At 44.1% G+C, this 17,500-nt stretch overlaps 2 protein-coding genes across 2 annotated transcripts in view; both read right to left on the reverse strand.

Annotated features, from left to right (window-relative positions):
* LOC120572656 (spore wall protein 2-like) overlaps positions 1–2,739 on the reverse strand; it is a 6,934-nt gene extending 4,195 nt beyond the window's left edge. Inside the window, exon 1 of the mRNA XM_039821975.1 lies at positions 2,596–2,739. Coding sequence (XP_039677909.1) covers positions 2,596–2,739 — 144 coding nt within the window. The remainder of the gene's footprint in view (positions 1–2,595) is intronic.
* On the reverse strand, positions 2,463–13,454 carry LOC120572319 (hepatoma-derived growth factor-related protein 2-like). The gene is made up of 7 exons (XM_039821591.1): positions 13,290–13,454; positions 12,189–12,308; positions 9,473–9,537; positions 9,225–9,360; positions 6,572–6,988; positions 4,532–4,589; positions 2,463–3,438 (listed from the first exon to the last, which is right to left on the reverse strand). The coding sequence occupies exons 2-7, from the start codon at positions 12,273–12,275 to the stop codon at positions 2,789–2,791; spliced, it is 1,413 nt and encodes a 470-aa protein (XP_039677525.1). The 5' UTR covers positions 12,276–12,308; positions 13,290–13,454; the 3' UTR covers positions 2,463–2,788.
* Between the last annotated feature and the right edge of the window lie 4,046 nt (positions 13,455–17,500).

The raw sequence follows: 17,500 nt of genomic DNA on the forward strand, positions 1-17,500 counted from the left end.
TGTGTCTGTGAGTGTGTCTCTGCCTGTGTGTGTGAGAAAATGTGTGTCTCTGTGCCTGTGTGTGTGAGAAAATGTGCGTCTCTGTGCCTGTGTGTGTGTGTGAGAAAATGTGTGTCTGTGAGTGTGTCTCTGCCTGTGTGTGTGAGAAAATGTGCGTCTCTGTGCGTGTGTGTGTGAGAAAATGTGTGTCTGTGAGTGTGTCTGCTTGTGTGTGTGTGTGTGAAGAAAATGTCGTCTCTGTGCCTGTGTGTTGTGTCTTTCTGTGCCTGTGTGTGTGAGAAAAGGTGTGTCTGTGGGGTGTGTGTCTCTGTGCCGTGTGTGTGAGAAAATGTGCGTCTCTGTGCCTGTGTGTGTGTGTGAGAAAATGTGTGTCTGTGAGTGTGTCTCTGCCTGTGTGTGTGAGAAAATGTGCATCTCTGTGCCTGTGTGTGTGAGAAAATGTGTGTCTGTGAGTGTGTCTGCTTGTGTGTGTGTGTGTGTGAGAAAATGTGCATCTCTGTGCCTGTGTGTGTGTCTGTGTGCGTCTGTCTCTGTGCCTGTGTGTGAGAAAATGTGTGTCTGTGAGTGTGTCTCTGCCTGTGTGTGTGTGTGTGAGAAAATGTGTGTCTCTGTGCTTGTATGTGTGTGTGAGAAAATGTGTGTCTGTGAGTGTGTGTCTCTGCCTGTGTGTGTGTGTGAGAAAATGTGTGTCTGTGAGTGTGTGTGTCTGCCTGTGTGTGTGTGTGTGAGAAAATGTGTGTCTGTGAGTGTGTGTCTCTGCCTGTGTGTGTGTGTGTGAGAATGTGTGTCTGTGAGTGTGTGTCTCTGCCTGTGTGTGTGTGTGTGAGAAAATGTGTGTCTCTGTGCCTGTGTGTGTGTGTGTGTTGTCTCCCCGTCGTCCATGAACTTGTTGCCCACCCAGGTCAAAAGTGAATTTGAATGTTTGGCTCTTTTTTTTAATGCTTTTGTCACTTTTTTCAACATTTTATTACATTCATGGTCAATAAACCGAAGTTTATGACATCATACCTAATTTAGGAATTATTAGTTAAGATCAAAAGGATGTTGAGTGGACCACAGACTGGAAAAGAAAAAGCTTTAAAAAAGCGATAAAACATGGACACACACACACACACATATACACATGGATACACACACACACACACACACACACACACACACCGCCACACAACACACCACACACACACACACACACACACACACACACACACAAAACACACACACAAAAAAACATCGATACAGCATAGTCGCCAATAATATTTTCGTGGAATACAATACTGTATCGATACACAGACGTCAAGTATCGATCTTTTATGATATATGTGTTGGTCGGTTTGTCTGCTTGACGATCCCATTTTGTAGCAATAAAATTGAAGTGAGATGAACAAACAGAGAAATGTATCTTTTTTTAGATAAAACAGATGTTGACAAAATTGTCCTTTTGGGGACATCATTTGAAAAAGTTGGAAAAAAAGGTAAATACCTTGCAATATATCGCAGAATATTGCAATATGTTTAAAATCGCAATAATATCGTATCGTGACCTAAGTATCGGGATGATATCGTATCGTGAGGCTTCTGGTGATTCCCACCCCTAACACACACACACGAACACACACACACACATATACACACACGGACACACACACACACGGACACATATACACACACAAACACACACACACACATACACACATGGACACACACACGGACACACATACACACATGGATACTACAACACACAGACACACATACAACAAATACACACTAATAAACACACAGAACGAATAACACAACATCACGAATACACACAAACATTACACACACATACATACACACATTATATAATAACAACAACGCACACAACACGAACATCGACACATATACACATGGATATCAATAATAAAAACACACACACATAACACACACATGTACGCAAATCGGATACACACACACACGCACTAACACATACAAAACATGCAAACTTAACAACACCGACACTACACTATAAACACGAATATTACGGGAATTAATACACAATACACACACGGACACAATACATAATACGCAATACACACCACACACGGACATTACCGTACATATACACACATACACACACACATAATACATGATACACGGACACACGGACGGACATTACACGGACACACGACACACACACACCCACCACGCATAAACACAAAAAAAAAAAAAAAAACACGCAATTAAAAAAACCAAATGAAAAGACAGTACCTCCACATCCACAGAACTTTCGTCCTTCTCCTCCTCCTCCTCCTCCTCTTCCTCCTCTTCTTTCATCGTCCCTCCTTTCTTTCCTTCCCCGGCGGCGTCTTCCTCCTTTTTACTCCTCTCTCCCTCCTTCTCGGCTCTCTGCGTCGTCTCTCTCCTTCCGCTCTTCTTCTCCTCCTCCTCCTCCTTCTTCTTCTTCTTCGTCGTCTTCGTATCTTCTTCCTTCTCTTCTCCTCTCTTCCTCTTTCTTCTCCGCCCCTCCTCCTCCTCCTCCTCCTCTCTTTTCTCCATAACTTCGGCGCCGCTTGTCTTCTTTCCTCTCGTTCTCCTCCTCCTCCCTTCGCTGACGTCTTGTCTGGTTCTCTTCTCGTCCTCCTTTCCCTCTTTAGTGCCTCCTCCTCCTCCTCCTCCTCCTTTCTTTTCTTCCGCGCTTTCGCCCTGCTTCGTTTTCTTCCGTTTCTCCTCCTCCTCCTCCTCCTCCCTTCTTTTCATCACCTCGCTCTCCGGTCTCGTCGTCTCTTCCGTCTTTCCTTCCGCACCTTCACCCCGTTTTGTTCTCCTCTGTCTCTCCTCCTCTTCCTCCTTTCTTTTTGCTGCATTGCTCTCTGATCCTTTGCTTCTCCGGCTCTTTGTTCTTTCTTCCGTTTTCACTTCTTCTGTCTTTCCTTCCGCGTGCTTTGTTTTCTTCACTTCCTCCTCCTCCTCCTCCTCCCTCCTCCTCCTCCTCCTTCTTTCTACTCGCTGTTGCTCGCCTCTCTTTCGTGGTCACGGCTTTCCTTTCATCTTGTATTGCTTTTTCACCTTCTCCCTCTTTCTCTTTCTCGGCTCTCCTCGTCGTCACCCTTCTGCTCGCTGCCGTTCTCCCTCTCTTTCCTCCTTCGTTCTTTCCTCCCGCGTCTCCATCCTGCTTTGTTTTCTTCTCCTCCTTCTCCTCTTCCTCTTTTTTTCTTTTTGTTCCCTGGCTCTCGGGCGGCGTCGGCTCTCTCGTCGCCACTTCTTTCGTTCCTTCGCTGCTGTCCTGATTCGTTCCCTCCTCCTCCTCCTCCTCCTCTTCCTCCTTCTCTTCCTCCTCTCCGTCTCTCTTCCTCTTGACTCCTTGGCTGTCTGACGCCTCCTTCTCTTCCTCTTCTTCTTTCCGTCCTCCCTCGTTCTCGGACATTTCTGCCGGCGCGGACTTGAGTTCGTGGTCGCCTTTTTGGGAATAAAAACACAGACGGAACATTTTAACTACTTTAAACCCTCGGCTGGTTCATCTCACAGAGTTAGTCCTGAAGATAACTGGTCATTAGGGTGTGTGTGTGTGTCCGTGTGTGTGTGTATATGTGTGTGTGTATGTCCATGTGTGTGTATGTCCATGTATGTGTCTGTGTGTGTATATGTGTCTGTGTGTCCATGTGTGTATGTTTCCATGTGTGTATGTGTCCGTGTCTGTGTTCATGTGTGTCCATGTGTATGTGTGTTTTTTTTTGTGTGTATATCTGTGTGTCTGTGTGTGTATGTTTGTGTGTCCATGTGTGTATGAGTTTGTCCATGTGTGTCCGTGTGTGTATATGTGTTTGTGTGTCCGTGTGTGTGTATGTGTGTTTGTCCATGTGTGTGTGTGTCCATGGGTGTATTCATGTAGTGAAAGGTCCATTGTATATATGTATTCCGTGTCCGTGTTTGTGTGTCCATGTGTGTTTGTCCGTATTCGAGTATGTGTCCATTGTGTATCTATGTGTATGTATGTGTCTATGCATGTGTCTATGGTATGGTGTATGTGTCTGTGTTCATGTGTTTATATGTGTGTGTGTCTGTGTTCATGTGTTTATATGTGTGTGTGTCCATGTGTGTATATGTGTGTGTATGTGTCTGTGTTCATGTGTTTATATGTGTGTGTGTGCGTGTGTGTGTCCATGTGTGTATGTGTCTGTGTCCATGTGTGTATGTGTTCATGTGTGTATATGTATGTGTGTGTGTGTCCATGTGTGTATGTGTCAGTGTGTGTATGTGTCCATGTGTGTATATGTGTGTGTGTATGTGTCTGTGTCCATGTGTGTATATGTGTGTGTTCGTGTGTGTGTGTGTCCATGTGTGTCCGTGTGTGTATGTGTCAGTGTGTGTCTGTCAGTGTGTGTATGTGTCAGTGTGTGTCTGTCAGTGTGTGTATGTGTCAGTGTGTGTCTGTCCGTGTGTGTCTGTCAGTGTGTGTCTGTCCGTGTGTGTCTGTCAGTGTGTGTCTGTCAGTGTGTGTCTGTCAGTGTGTGTGTATGTGTCAGTGTGTGTGTCCGTCCATGTGTGTTACCTGGAGCGCTGACATCAGGACTCGCAGGTGTCCTTTCCTTTTGCTGCTCAGCATCCACCTGACAACAGAAAAACAGTCAGTGTGTTAACGCGTCTCCATCGTGTGATCGGTGGAGCTGTGGAGAAACACTCAGCAAGAAATCAGTGTTCACACGGCCGGCAGTAACCGGTCCGCTCTCACCTGACAGAAGAGAGAGGGGACTGTCTTGGCGACCACAGGAGAGAAAAATACCTTGCGTGCTCGCTGGACAATACTTTCTTTCTACAGAAAGTCGCTAAGTTGGCAACACACACACACACACACCTCGCTTTACCTACCTGACAATTGTGTTCGTACAAATTTTTTTTTTTTTTTTTTTTTTTTTTTTTTTTTTTTTTTTTTTTCTCTCTTTTTTTTTTTTTTTTTTTTTTTTTTTTTTTTTTTTTTTTTTTTTTTTTCTCTCTCCCTCTTCTCTATCTCTCTCTCTCCCTCTCCCTCTCCCTCTCCTCTCTCCCTTCCTCTCTCCCTCTCCCCCCGAATAACCCGTTTACATGCGTGAGCGGAGAGAGTTACTCCTGTATACGTGGAATTTGTAATCAATTCGCAATTCATAGATATACAGTATGTTTATATGGTCGGAGTTAAACAACGCAGACGGTGCATTCACTTAAAACAGGTAGCCTCGTGGTGCATTCACAGTAATTGTAAAATACCCTTTTCCCATCTGGGGTTCAACAGCAATTTACTGGTGAAATAAGTTATTGTTATTGTTATAGTTATTACATTATTATTAAATCTTTAATTTTGACCATGGCCTTAGCAATAAACAAGTCACTGACTGTTGTTTACTACCCTTATTTTTTTCTTCTTTTTTTTTTTAAACTTTATTGAAAAGTACCGGTTCAGGCACCGGCACCGTTTTAAAAGTATCGATTTAGCACCGGAATCGAAAAAAAAACAAAACAAACGATACCCAACCCTACTTAAGATGCAATAACTTTTGGGTCACCTTCTTATAAATCTCACTATCTCGGTACTTTCTGCCGTCAACAAAAAGACATTATATTCATGGCTTTCACCACACTAATGAAGAAACTGGTTTCCTCCTCGCTCCAAAAGTGTGGTGCTGTGCTGCGTCTCGCCACGTTTACCTCTACTTCCTGTTTACTTCCGGTATACTGCGCGCAGGTTTTCTGCATTGACATACATACATACATACATATTATAGTATATAATTATTATTATAACTATGTTTTCTGGCACATACAAGAAGTTTCTCTCTCTCTCTCTCTCTGTGTCTCTCTCTCTCTCTCTCTCTGTGTCTCTCTCTCTGTGTCTGTGTCTCTCTCTCTCTCTCTCTGTGTCTCTCTCTGTCTCTGTGTCTCTCTCTCTCTCTCTGTGTCTGTGTCTCTCTCTCTCTCTCTGTGTCTCTCTCCTGTTCAGGTCTTCTCTCTCTCTCTCTTGTCTGTGTCTCTCTCTCTCTGTGTCTCTCTGGTGTCTCTCTCTCTCTCTCTCTCTCTCTCTCTGTGCGGTCTCTCTCTCTCCGTGTCTGTTCTCTCTCTCTCTCTCTGGTTCTGTGTCTGTCTCTCTCTCTCTCTTCTGTGTCTCTCTCTCTCAGTGTCTCTCTCTGTTTCTCTCTTCTCTCTGGGTCTCTCTTCCTGGCTCTCTCTCTCTTTCTGTGTCTGTGTCTCTCTCTGTCCCTCTGTGTCTCTCTTCTGTGTCTCTCTCTCTGGTTTGTTTCTCTCTCTCTGTCTCTCTGTGTCTCTCTGTGTCTCTCTCTCTGTGTCTCTCTCTCTGTGTCTGTGTCTCTCTCTCTGTCTCTGTGTCTCTCTCTCTGTGTCTCTCTCTCTGTGTCTCTCTCTCTCTGTGTCTGTGTCTCTCTCTCTGTCTCTGTGTCTCTCTCTCTGTCTGTGTCTCTGTGTCTCTGTCTCTGTGTCTCTCTCTCTGTCTCTGTGTCTCTCTGTGTCTCTCTCTCTGTGTCTCTCTCTCTGTCTCTGTGTCTCTCTCTCTGTCTGTGTCTCTGTGTCTCTGTCTCTGTGTCTATCTGTCTCTGTCTCTCACCTCCTCCTTATTCTCCGACGAAGCCGTGTCCTCCCTGCGCCCTCCTGAAGCCGACCTCCTGCTGCTCCTCCTGTTCGCCGGAGCCTCGGAAACGACGTCCGAAGCCGAAGCCCGTTCAGAAGTCGGTTCGTAGTCGGACGGCTTCTCCGGAGCCGACCTCAGCGAAGCCCTCGTGGGAGTTTTGGCCGCAGCAGCAGCAGGAGGAGGAGGAGCTGCCGTTTTCTTACGCTTAACTCTGCCGGCAGCGGGTTTACGGTCCGGCTCGGCAGGAGACGGTTCACCGGGAGTGGATTCTGTCGGGGGTTTAGCCGCAGAAGTTGGTTTTGCAGGTGTGGCTTTGGCAGGTTTTGCAGGTGTGGTTTTGGCGGCAGAAGTCGGTTTTGCAGGTGTGGTTTTGGCGGCAGTTTGCGCTGGCATCTGAGGACCCAAAAGAACAGACAAAGTCCGTTGTAATGTAAACAAGTTAAGTATTCTTCAAGTATCAAGCAAACAAATACCAAATACTCTGCAGGTTGAACTTGATAACCTTAACGATGGCTCAGTTCCATCAAGTGTCCCAGTAAGATATTTCAGTGAGTCAGCATGAACAATACCAGGGCCTCTCCTAAGTGGGATGCAGCTATCAGTAATGGTTTAATACCAGGGTCTCTCCTAAGTGGAACGCAGCCATCAGTAATGGTTTAATACCAGGGTCTCTCCTAAGTGGAATGCAGCCATCAGTAATGGTTTAATACAGGCTCTCCTAAGGGAACGCAGCCATCAGTAATGTTTAATACCAGGTCTCTCCTAAGTGGAATGCAGCTATCAGTAATGTTAATACCAGTCTCTCCTAGGTGGAACCGAGCCATCAGTAATGTTTAACGGGTCTTCCAATGGAATGCAGCCTCAGTAATGTTTAATACCAGTTCCCTAAGTGGAATGCAGCCATCAGTAATGGTTTAATACCAGGGTCTCCTAAGTGGAATGCAGCCATCAGTAATGGTTTAATACCAGGGTCTCTCCTAAGTGGAATGCAGCCATCAGTAATGGTTTAATACCAGGGTCTCTCCTAAGTGGAATGCAGCCATCAGTAATGGTTTAATACCAGGGTCTCTCCTAAGTGGAATGCAGCCATCAGTAATGGTTTAATACCAGGGCCTCTCCTAAGTGGGATGCAGCTATCAGTAATGGTTTAATACCAGGGTCTCTCCTAAGTGGAACGCAGCCATCAGTAATGGTTTAATACCAGGGTCTCTCCTAAGTGGAACGCAGCCATCAGTAATGGTTTAATACCAGGTCTTCCCTATGGGAATGCAGCCATCAGTAATGGTTTAATACCAGGGCCCTCTCTAAGTGGAATGCAGCCATCAGTAATGGTTTAATACCAGGCCTCTCCTAAGTGGAATGCAGCCATCAGTAATGGTTTAATTACCAGAGGTCTCCTAAGTGGAATGCAGCCATCAGTAATGGTTTAATACCAGGATCTATAGTGAATGCAGATTAGTAATGGTTTAATACCAGGGTCTCTCCTAAGTGGAATGCAGCCATCAGTAATGGTTTAATACCAGGGTCTCTCCTAAGTGGAATGCAGCCATCAGTAATGGTTTAATATCAGGGTCTCTCCTAAGTGGGATGCAGCCATCATTAATGGTTTAATACCAGGACCTCTCCTAAGTGGAATGCAGCCATCAGTAATGGTTTAATACCAGGGCCTCTCCTAAGTGGGATGCAGCCATCATTAATGGTTTAATATCAGGGTCTCTCCTAAGTGGGATGCAGCCATCATTAATGGTTTAATATCAGGGCCTCTCCTAAGTGGAATGCAGCCATCAGTAATGGTTTAATACCAGGGCCTCTCCTAAGTGGAATGCAGCCATCAGTAATGGTTTAATACCAGGGCCTCTCCTAAGTGGGATGCAGCCATCATTAATGGTTTAATATCAGGGTCTCTCCTAAGTGGGATGCAGCCATCATTAATGGTTTAATATCAGGGCCTCTCCTAAGTGGAATGCAGCCATCAGTAATGGTTTAATATCAGGGCCTCTCCTAAGTGGAATGCAGCCATCAGTAATGGTTTAATACCAGGGCCTCTCCTAAGTGGAATGCAGCCATCAGTAATGGTTTAATACCAGGGTCTCTCCTAAGTGGAATGCAGCCATCAGTAATGGTTTAATACCAGGGCCTCTCCTAAGTGGAATGCAGCCATCAGTAATGGTTTAATACCAGGGCCTCTCCTAAGTGGAATGCAGCCATCAGTAATGGTTTAATACCAGGGCCTCTCCTAAGTGGAATGCAGCCATCAGTAATGGTTTAATACCAGGGTCTCTCCTAAAGTGGAATGCAGCCATCAGTAATGGTTTAATACCAGGGTCTCTCCTAAGTGGAATGCAGCCATCAGTAATGGTTTAATACCAGGACCTCTCCTAAGTGGAATGCAGCCATCAGTAATGGTTTAATACCAGGGTCTCTCCTAAGTGGAATGCAGCCATCAGTAATGGTTTAATACCAGGGTCTCTCCTAAGTGGAATGCAGCCATCATTAATGGTTTAATACCAGGACCTCTCCTAAGTGGAATGCAGCCATCATTAATGGGTTTGAATACACATGTGCTTTTCCTACTATGACATGTCAACATGTCTGCCGTGAAGAAGGTCTATCAGAAGGAGACACTGACTTTGAGTTTGCTCCCGACTGCCGGGGTGTTCTGGATCTCCCACATGCCCTCCGTGAAGCCCTTGATGCGGACGCCGCTGCCGTACTTCGTCTTGTTGCCGACGTAGGGGACGACGTTCTCCGGAGGGAGGTGACCTCTGAGGGGGAAGAAGGGAAAAAAAAAAAAAAACAGGACAGGAAAATGAACCACGGTTGAATCGGCGCTGTGGTTGGTGATGTCGCTGACCTGCGAAGCCGGAGCGTACGTACAGCTGATGGGTCCCGAAGAAGAAGACCGACACTCGCTTCTTGTGTCCGTCGAGCGGCTTACACACCTGAACACACGCAGACACATCGCGTCAACTATCAGAAAGACACACCTGTCTCCAGGTACATACAGTTTGTATGTGTCTGTCTGTGTGTGTGTGTGTGTGTCTGTCTGTGTGCGTGCGTAACTGCGTCTATCTCTGTATATGTGTGTTTTTGTGCGTGTGGGTGTCTTTGTATGCGTGTGTGTGACTGTGTGTGTGTCTCTGTATGTGTGTCTATTTGTGCATATGCATGTGTGTGACTGTGTACGCACGTCTGTGTCTGTCTCTGTATGTCTATTTGTGCGTGTGTATTTGTCTCTGTACTCTGTGTGTGACTGTATGCATGTGTGTGTGTGTTTGTCTGTGCGTGTCTATTCATGGGTGCGTGTGTGTGCGTGCGTAACTGCATCTGTGTGTGCATCTGTATGCACGTCTGTGTCTAGCTCTATATATGTGTCTTTTTGTGCGTGTGTCTTTGTATGTGTGAGTGTGTGTGACTGTGTGTGTCTTTGTATGTGTGTGTGTGTGACTGTGCGTGTCTCTGTATGTGTGTGTGTGACTGTGTTTGTCTTTGTATGTGTGTGTGTGACTGTGTGTGTCTTTGTATGTGTTGTGTGACTGTGTGTGTCTTTGTATGTGTGTGTGTGACTGTGTGTGTCTTTGTATGTGTGTGTGTGTGTGTGTCTTTGTATGTGTGTGTGTGTGTGTCTTTGTATGCGTGTGTGTGTGTGTGTGTGTGTCTCTGTATGTGTGTGTGTGACTGTGCGTGTCTCTGTATGTGTGTGTGTGACTGTGCGTGTCTTTGTATGTGTGTGTGTGACTGTGTGTGTCTTTGTATGTGTGTGTGTGACTGTGTGTGTCTTTGTATGTGTGACTGTGTGTGTCTTTGTATGCGTGTGTGTGTGTGTGTGTGTGTCTCTGTATGTGTGTGTGTGTGACTGTGTGTGTGTCTCTGTATGTGTGTCTATTTGTGCATATGCATGTGTGTGACTGTGTGTGTCTATTTGTGCATATGCATGTGTGTGACTGTGTACGCACGTCTGTGTCTTTCTCTGTATGTCTATTTGTGCGTGTGTATTTGTCTCTGTACTCTGTGTGTGACTGTATGCATGTGTGTGTGTGCGTGTGTGCGTCTGTGTGTGCGTGCGTAACTGCATCTGTATGCATGTCTGTGTCTATCTCTGCATGTGTCTTTTTGTGCGTGTGTGTGACTGTGTGTGTCTTTGTATGTGTGTGTGTGACTGTGTGTGTCTCTGTATATCTATTTGTGCGTGTGTATTTGTCTCTGTCCTCTGTGTGTGACTGTATGCATGTGTGTGTGTGTGTGTGTGTGTGTGTTTGTCTGTGCGTGTCTATTCATGGGTGTGTGTGTGTGTCTGTGTGTGCGTGTGTAACTGCGTCTGTATGCACGTCTGTGTCTATCTCTGTATATGTGTCTTTTTGTGCGTGTGTGTGTGTGTCTCTGTATGTGTGTGTGTGTGAGTGTGTGTGTGTCTCTGTATGTGTGTCTATTTGTGCATGTGTATTTGTCTCTGTACTCTGTGTGTGACTGTATGCATGTGTGTGTGTGTGTGTGTTTGTGGTGTCTATTCATGGGTGCGTGTGTGTCTGCGTGTGTAACTGCATCTGTATGCACGTCTGTGTCTATCTCTGTATATGTCTTTTTGTGCATGTGTGTGTCTTTGTATGCGTGTGTGTGACTGTGTGTGTCTTTGTATGTGTGTGTGTGACTGTGTGTGTCTATTTGTGCATATGCATGTGTGTGACTGTGTACAGACGTCTGTGTCTGTCTCTGTATGTCTATTTGTGCGTGTGTATTTGTCTCTGTACTCTGTGTGTGACTGTATGCATGTGTGTGTGTGTTTGTCTGTGCGTGTCTATTAATGGGTGCGTGTGTGTGTCTGTGTGTGCATGCGTAACTGCATCTGTATGCACGTCTATGTCTATCTCTGTATATGTGTCTTTTTGTGCGTGTGTGTCTTTGTATGTGTGTGTGTGTGTGTTTGTCTATTCATGGGTGCGTGTGTGTGTCTGTGTGTGCGTGCGTAACTGCATCTGTGTGTGCATCTGTATGCACGTCTGTGTCTATCTCTGTATATGTGTCTTTTTGTGCGCGTGTGTGTGTGTCTCTGTATTGTGTGTGTGTGTGACTGTGTGTGTGTCTCTGTATGTGTGTCTATTTGTGCATATGCATGTGTGTGACTGTGTACGCACGTCTGTGTCTGTCTCTGTATGTCTATTTGTGCGTGTGCATTTGTTTCTGTACGCATGCGTGTGACTGTATGCATGTGTGTGTGTTTGTTTGTTTGTGCGTGTCTATTCATGGGTGCGTGTGTGTGCGTGTGTAACTGCATCTGTATGCACGTCTGTGTCTATCTCTGTATATGTGTCTTTTTGTGCGTGTGTGTGTCTTTGTATGCGTGTGTGTGACTGTGTGTGTCTTTGTATGTGTGTGTGACTGTGTGTGTGTCTCTGTATGTGGGTCTATTTGTGCATATGCATGTGTGTGACTGTGTACGCACGTCTGTGTCTGTCTCTGTATGTCTATTTGTGCGTGTGCATTTGTTTCTGTACGCATGTGTGTGACTGTATGCATGTGTGTGTGTTTGTCTGTGCGTGTCTATTCATGGGTATGGGTGTGTGTGTGTTGTGTGTGTGTGTGTGTGTGTTCGTACCCTGGCAGGCCAGTGAGGGAAGCCCTTCATCTTGGCAAAGACCAGGTCTCCTGGTTTGAACTGGTCACCACTTTTCCCCGGCATCATGCAGCTTCGGGCTCTCGATCGCGGAGAAGTGGCCTTAAAAAAAAACAACAACAACAACAACAGACGCCGTCAACGCTGTATTCCTCTCAATCTATCAGATATTACTATCTGACAAGAGTCTAACATGACAAAAAGTCACTTTTTCTACAACTAAAACTGAGCTCATTCACAGCATTTATCAGCTTTGGCATGTATAGGAAAAAAGTGTGTATTAAACTTAAGTATTTCAGGCCTGTGTGTACAACTGTACTGAACTGTACAGAGTGAAATAAATGAATGAACAGACAACAGTGACATTGAGCACCATAGTGTCCAAGTGTCTGACAGCAATATAGGAAGGATTTCTAAGGAGGTCGACCTTTCTATTAAAGAGTAAGATCCTTTTTTTTTTTTAAACATAAAATACATCGCGAAATTGCGTTCGCTAACTCCACCAGACTCCATGTAAATAATCAGTGATTTTAGCATCGTAGAATACACTTCATTCAAAGTCGACAGAAACAAAAATCAAACTACAAAAAGCCGTTTTGGGTCGTCATTCCACTTGTTCCATCCATCACAACTCTAGTTTTGCTTGAAATAAACACGGTTTACTGATTTACAAGTGGAAAATAGGTTGGCGCTGTACACGCTAAAAGCAATGCTTTTTTAAATGGAGTCTGGTGGGTTTGGTTCTAGCAGTCGGCAGCGGCGAAACAAGCTACAAATACAATTTAAGTTAATAGGGCAGGTGTCCCGCTGGTATTATATCGGTTTCTACCCTTTAAAACACCCTTTAAGTGGCGCTTCGTAAGTGGGAAGAGAAGACATTCACACGCACTCAGTAGTTAGCTAGCTACGCGTTCAGCCATGTCCACTCATTGTTTACAAATACAGGGGAAGCTAAGTTTAGCAATGAAGCTAATCTCAGCTAGCTAGCTACTTCTTTACAAACTCTTGAGCTCTGCGTTCTTTCTGTCTATTTTGTTTTTTGTTAACTGTGCGTTGTAACGCGACAGCAGCGCGTGTACTTACCGACAACCGATCGATAGTCGTCTGAAAACGTAGATACGCGTCTCGGTGCTTTCCTCGGTGGTACAAGAAGGAGGCTTCTTCTTGTTACCAAGCTACGATTCACTTCTTGTCGCCATGTTTACCGCCCCGGTAAAAGCTCGTGTCACGTGACGTCACGTTCGGCGCTTTCCCGCCTGCGGTTGGACTGCTGGACTGTACCAAATGAGCCGACTGTACCACCTTGAGGGGGGAGATTTTGACGTCTAAAACCGGTCTAAAGATAGACTGTCCACGAGCTGTGGGCTTGTGAAACGAAGGTGTCTGCTTGTGTATTATGGAAGTATAGAAGTCCGTATTAAATCAACCTTGTTTTAAGAAAAAAAATACATGTTTTATTCGCGATGTCATTTAGAAGGACTGTGTTACCCACAATGCTAAGTGTAACAGCGACGTCTCTGATTGGTGCTCCACCGTCAGACGGCTTTTTTTAGAACCTTGGTGGGAGGAGCTCGCTTGTTACCATGGAAATATAGCTGTATAGCTGTGTGTATGTGAGGTGTGCATCTGTGTGAGTCCGAGTTAATGGGTTTATTTACTACACTTACTTTTATTGCTGTTAACTGTATTCTTGGACATTTTACTATTTTTACTATTATACTGTAAAAAATGTGACTCCTTTTATTATTTGAACTGTTAAAAAGCCCTCCTAGGGACAGGTGTTGCGAATTAGCCATGGCTATAAACACTGTGATACAGGCATCGGATTGTTATTTCTGTAATAATCTATGTTTTTTTGTATCTGTCCCTATTTAAATAAACTATAAAAAAAATATATATATATATATATATGTTTACCGCAGGCAGCCACCACTGAAGTCTATCGTCATTTCTTCACAGTCTTTGTACTTTTGCCGTTTTTAAAATGTTCTTTCGCTTTTAAATCAAATGATTACGGCCAAGGTTCATCCCGGAGCTGGTTGGCTATGGTTCCAGGCTTGAAACTCTTTTATATTAAGCATTTAATGAAACGACATATTGAACCAGAGCTGTTTAAGAAAGTGGGCGCTCACCTTTGAGCTCTATGGCAGTCACAAAATGCAAACTACCAGTTATTCTGTACGCAAAAACACTCATTTACTGCCAATAATCTTTCTAGAAATAGTAAAAATGGTGGTAGCATGTAACCAAGTCATACCCATTGGCATATATAAACTGGACCAACAGAGCCCGTGTCTCTGGAGGGAGACAAGCGAAGGATATCAGAAGTCTCTTTCCCGGTGCTGGCTGATCGTTACTGAGCAGCCTCCAACTGAGCTCGAAGACGTAGATGTGATGTCATCAACCTGTCTGAAAGTTGAAGTCTTCTGGTAGCTGTGCCGAGAGAAATCTCAATCATTCCCAATCTTACAGAGACGGAGAGCGTAGGTATATGTAAGGAGATAACATAGGCACAGGCTAATTACTGATCACTAACATGCTAGTTAACATTAGTAATTAAACCTAAACAGATAATGGAAGTCCAAACTGCCTGTGAGCTTCTCCTGTACTATACGGTAATTCCTCTACTGTGTTACCCAATCGTTAGCCTGTTTTTATAAAAGCGTCTGTTACGGAGCCATAACGTGAGGTACAAGGTAATGGAGCCTTTTATACATTGTCGTGTTTCTTTAGAAATAAACAACGGACAAATAGAGTCTTTAAACGCTTCAGATGTAAAGTTATTCGCTGTCAAAGTGACGTCAAAATGAATGGGAGTCAATGGGATGCTAACGGTGAGGTGATCGCTTTGTAGCATCAAAATGGCGCCATAGGAGCTACGCGTTTCTGAAGCGAAGCTTACCCCCCTTGGTCATACCTGCCAACATTTAAGCCGCTAACACATGATAAGCGATTAGCTCTCTTCGACGGCTAGGTAGGGCGCTAGGTAGGGCGCTAGGTAGGGCCATAGACTGTATATAAAATAATATACAGTCTATGGGTAGGGCGCAGAGAGCAAAGCGCAGGTAAACGTCATCTAGGATGGCAAGGTCAGGAAGCTATTTCCTGTTCCTAGGTAACAAAATGCTGTTCTCTCATTGGTTGCACTTTCAAGATCAGTGGCAACTAGGTCAAAGTTGTAATAATAGGCTAGTTCGAGAAGAGCCAGGTCTGCGCAGAATCGATCACCGGGGATCGCCGCCCAATGCATGCCGGTTAGATTGGTGTCCGACTTGTGCTGCGTTCATGCCACCTGGGAATATCAGGGACCGCCCCCATGGTTTTCAGCCAGCGGTAGCCCTAATTCTGTTAGCCGCTCGCTAATGCTTTTTTCTCTTGGATCCTTCTTTTGGAATATGGACCAGGAACCTGAAATGGGGCCTTTTATTCCTAAATTCTCGTTACACAAACGACAAATATCCTTCACCGACACGTTGCTTGCTAAGCTAACGAGCTATGCTTTGCCTCCAGCAGCAGGGGCTTGTGGTTGTATTCTTCGTTGATCTGATTGGTTGATTTGGCCCAGTCTATCACCAACATATAGGTGGTAGATAGACAGATGGTTTATCCAATCAGCTAACCAGTATTTTCGCCCCCTTCCCAAAAGTTCTCCAACGGAAAGTTCCCAGATGGACATGCCGAGCAAATGGGAAGCGATCCATCTGGTGGAGTCAGGTTAGCAAATATCTGCCCGTTAGCGTCGGGCTAGTTACGGTACAATACCTCACATTTGGTACCAACACCAAAACAATAGCGTCACTGTGTCCACATTCGCTGCTATTGGCCATATTCTGACACTTCCGACCTGACGCACCTTCCGGTTTTTTCGCGTTACTTTGCGTTTCCGATCTTTACCAAAAAAAAATGTTAGCCAGGCTAGTGTTTACAGCGAGGAGATAGGTGTTTCCGGTTATGGCCAAGAGGTAGCGCACGGCTAATTCACCGGAGATAGCGTACTTTAGCCGGCTCTTGTAAAGTAAAAGCTAAAAATAAACAGTTAAAACTATATATCGTTAGAAAGGTAAGAAGCTACGCTTTAGTTTTACACCATTAACTTGTCTGTGTGCCAAATATCAACACTCACTCTTTCAGGTTGTGATATTCTCTTGTAAGTTACTGTGTGTGTGGGAGGCTACTTGTTATTCTTTAACTGTATTTAGATACTTTCATTAACAACATTTGGTTAAAGGCTGTTGCAAATATACATAAAGGTGTGATTATGTTGACTATTTACAGTTCAGAATGGGAATCATTTTGGACCTATTTGAATCTAAACAAGACGCAAGAGAGAACATTTCCTGTTTCAAGATACAGACTCATGTGTCTCTGTTGTTCACATCAACTCTCAACATGTATTCTATTAATAGATCATTTATATTTGTATTTGAACAGATATTTTGATAGAACGTTGGCCGATAAGTGTCCGAACGTGGACACAGTGACGCTAGTATACTTTATTGGTTTAAAAAAAAAAGTTCTTCCGAAATAACTTTTAACTTTTCCCCCTCAACTAGAAAATGCATTTCCTGCAGAAAATGTGTGTGAATGCTGAAAAGCTGAAGCTACTAACTGCTGCTTAACAGCATTCACACAATTAACCAAACAAGTTTTTCTTAAACTGTTCAATACACTTTGCTTAAATACAAATAAAAACAAGGCAAAATTTGGATTTATTTATAATAATAATAATAATAATAATAATAATACAGAAATAAGATTACAAGTCTGACCAAAAACATTTCATGACAGCTTTTGGGCACTTTGAGAGATTTTTAATGTTACAGTACCAAAATGTACCAAATTACATTGTAATTATTTACCATTATTTCACCCAGCTGTTGTCCTCTGGTCCAATGTGACCCAAAATAAAGATATCTTTGGGTTTCTTTCAACCAAATTTCCCAAAAAAACTAAAGTGGATGGTTCCCTATGATGCCCCTTTACAAGTCAAATAATTGAGCAGTTCACTACTCCCTTTTGAATTGTTTAATTTGGGCGTTTTTATTCAATTTTATATAATCTGGGAAAAACAAAGTGATTAACCCTTGTGTTGTCCTTCGGGTCCCAGTGACCCGAAAGACAACACAAGGATTATGTACTTCCGTTTACTTTGTTGAGAATTGCTCTCTAAACAAGGGTTAATACAGCACCTTAGTTCTTGTTTGTACAGCATTTTGGTCAGCTTAAACTGTTTAAATGTGTTCTAGAAATAAACTTTACAAGAAACAGGGTTTAGAGAGCAATTCTCAACAAAG

Source organism: Perca fluviatilis, chromosome 14 (genome assembly GCF_010015445.1).
Source record: "Perca fluviatilis chromosome 14, GENO_Pfluv_1.0, whole genome shotgun sequence".
Taxonomy (NCBI): Eukaryota; Metazoa; Chordata; class Actinopteri; order Perciformes; family Percidae; genus Perca; species Perca fluviatilis.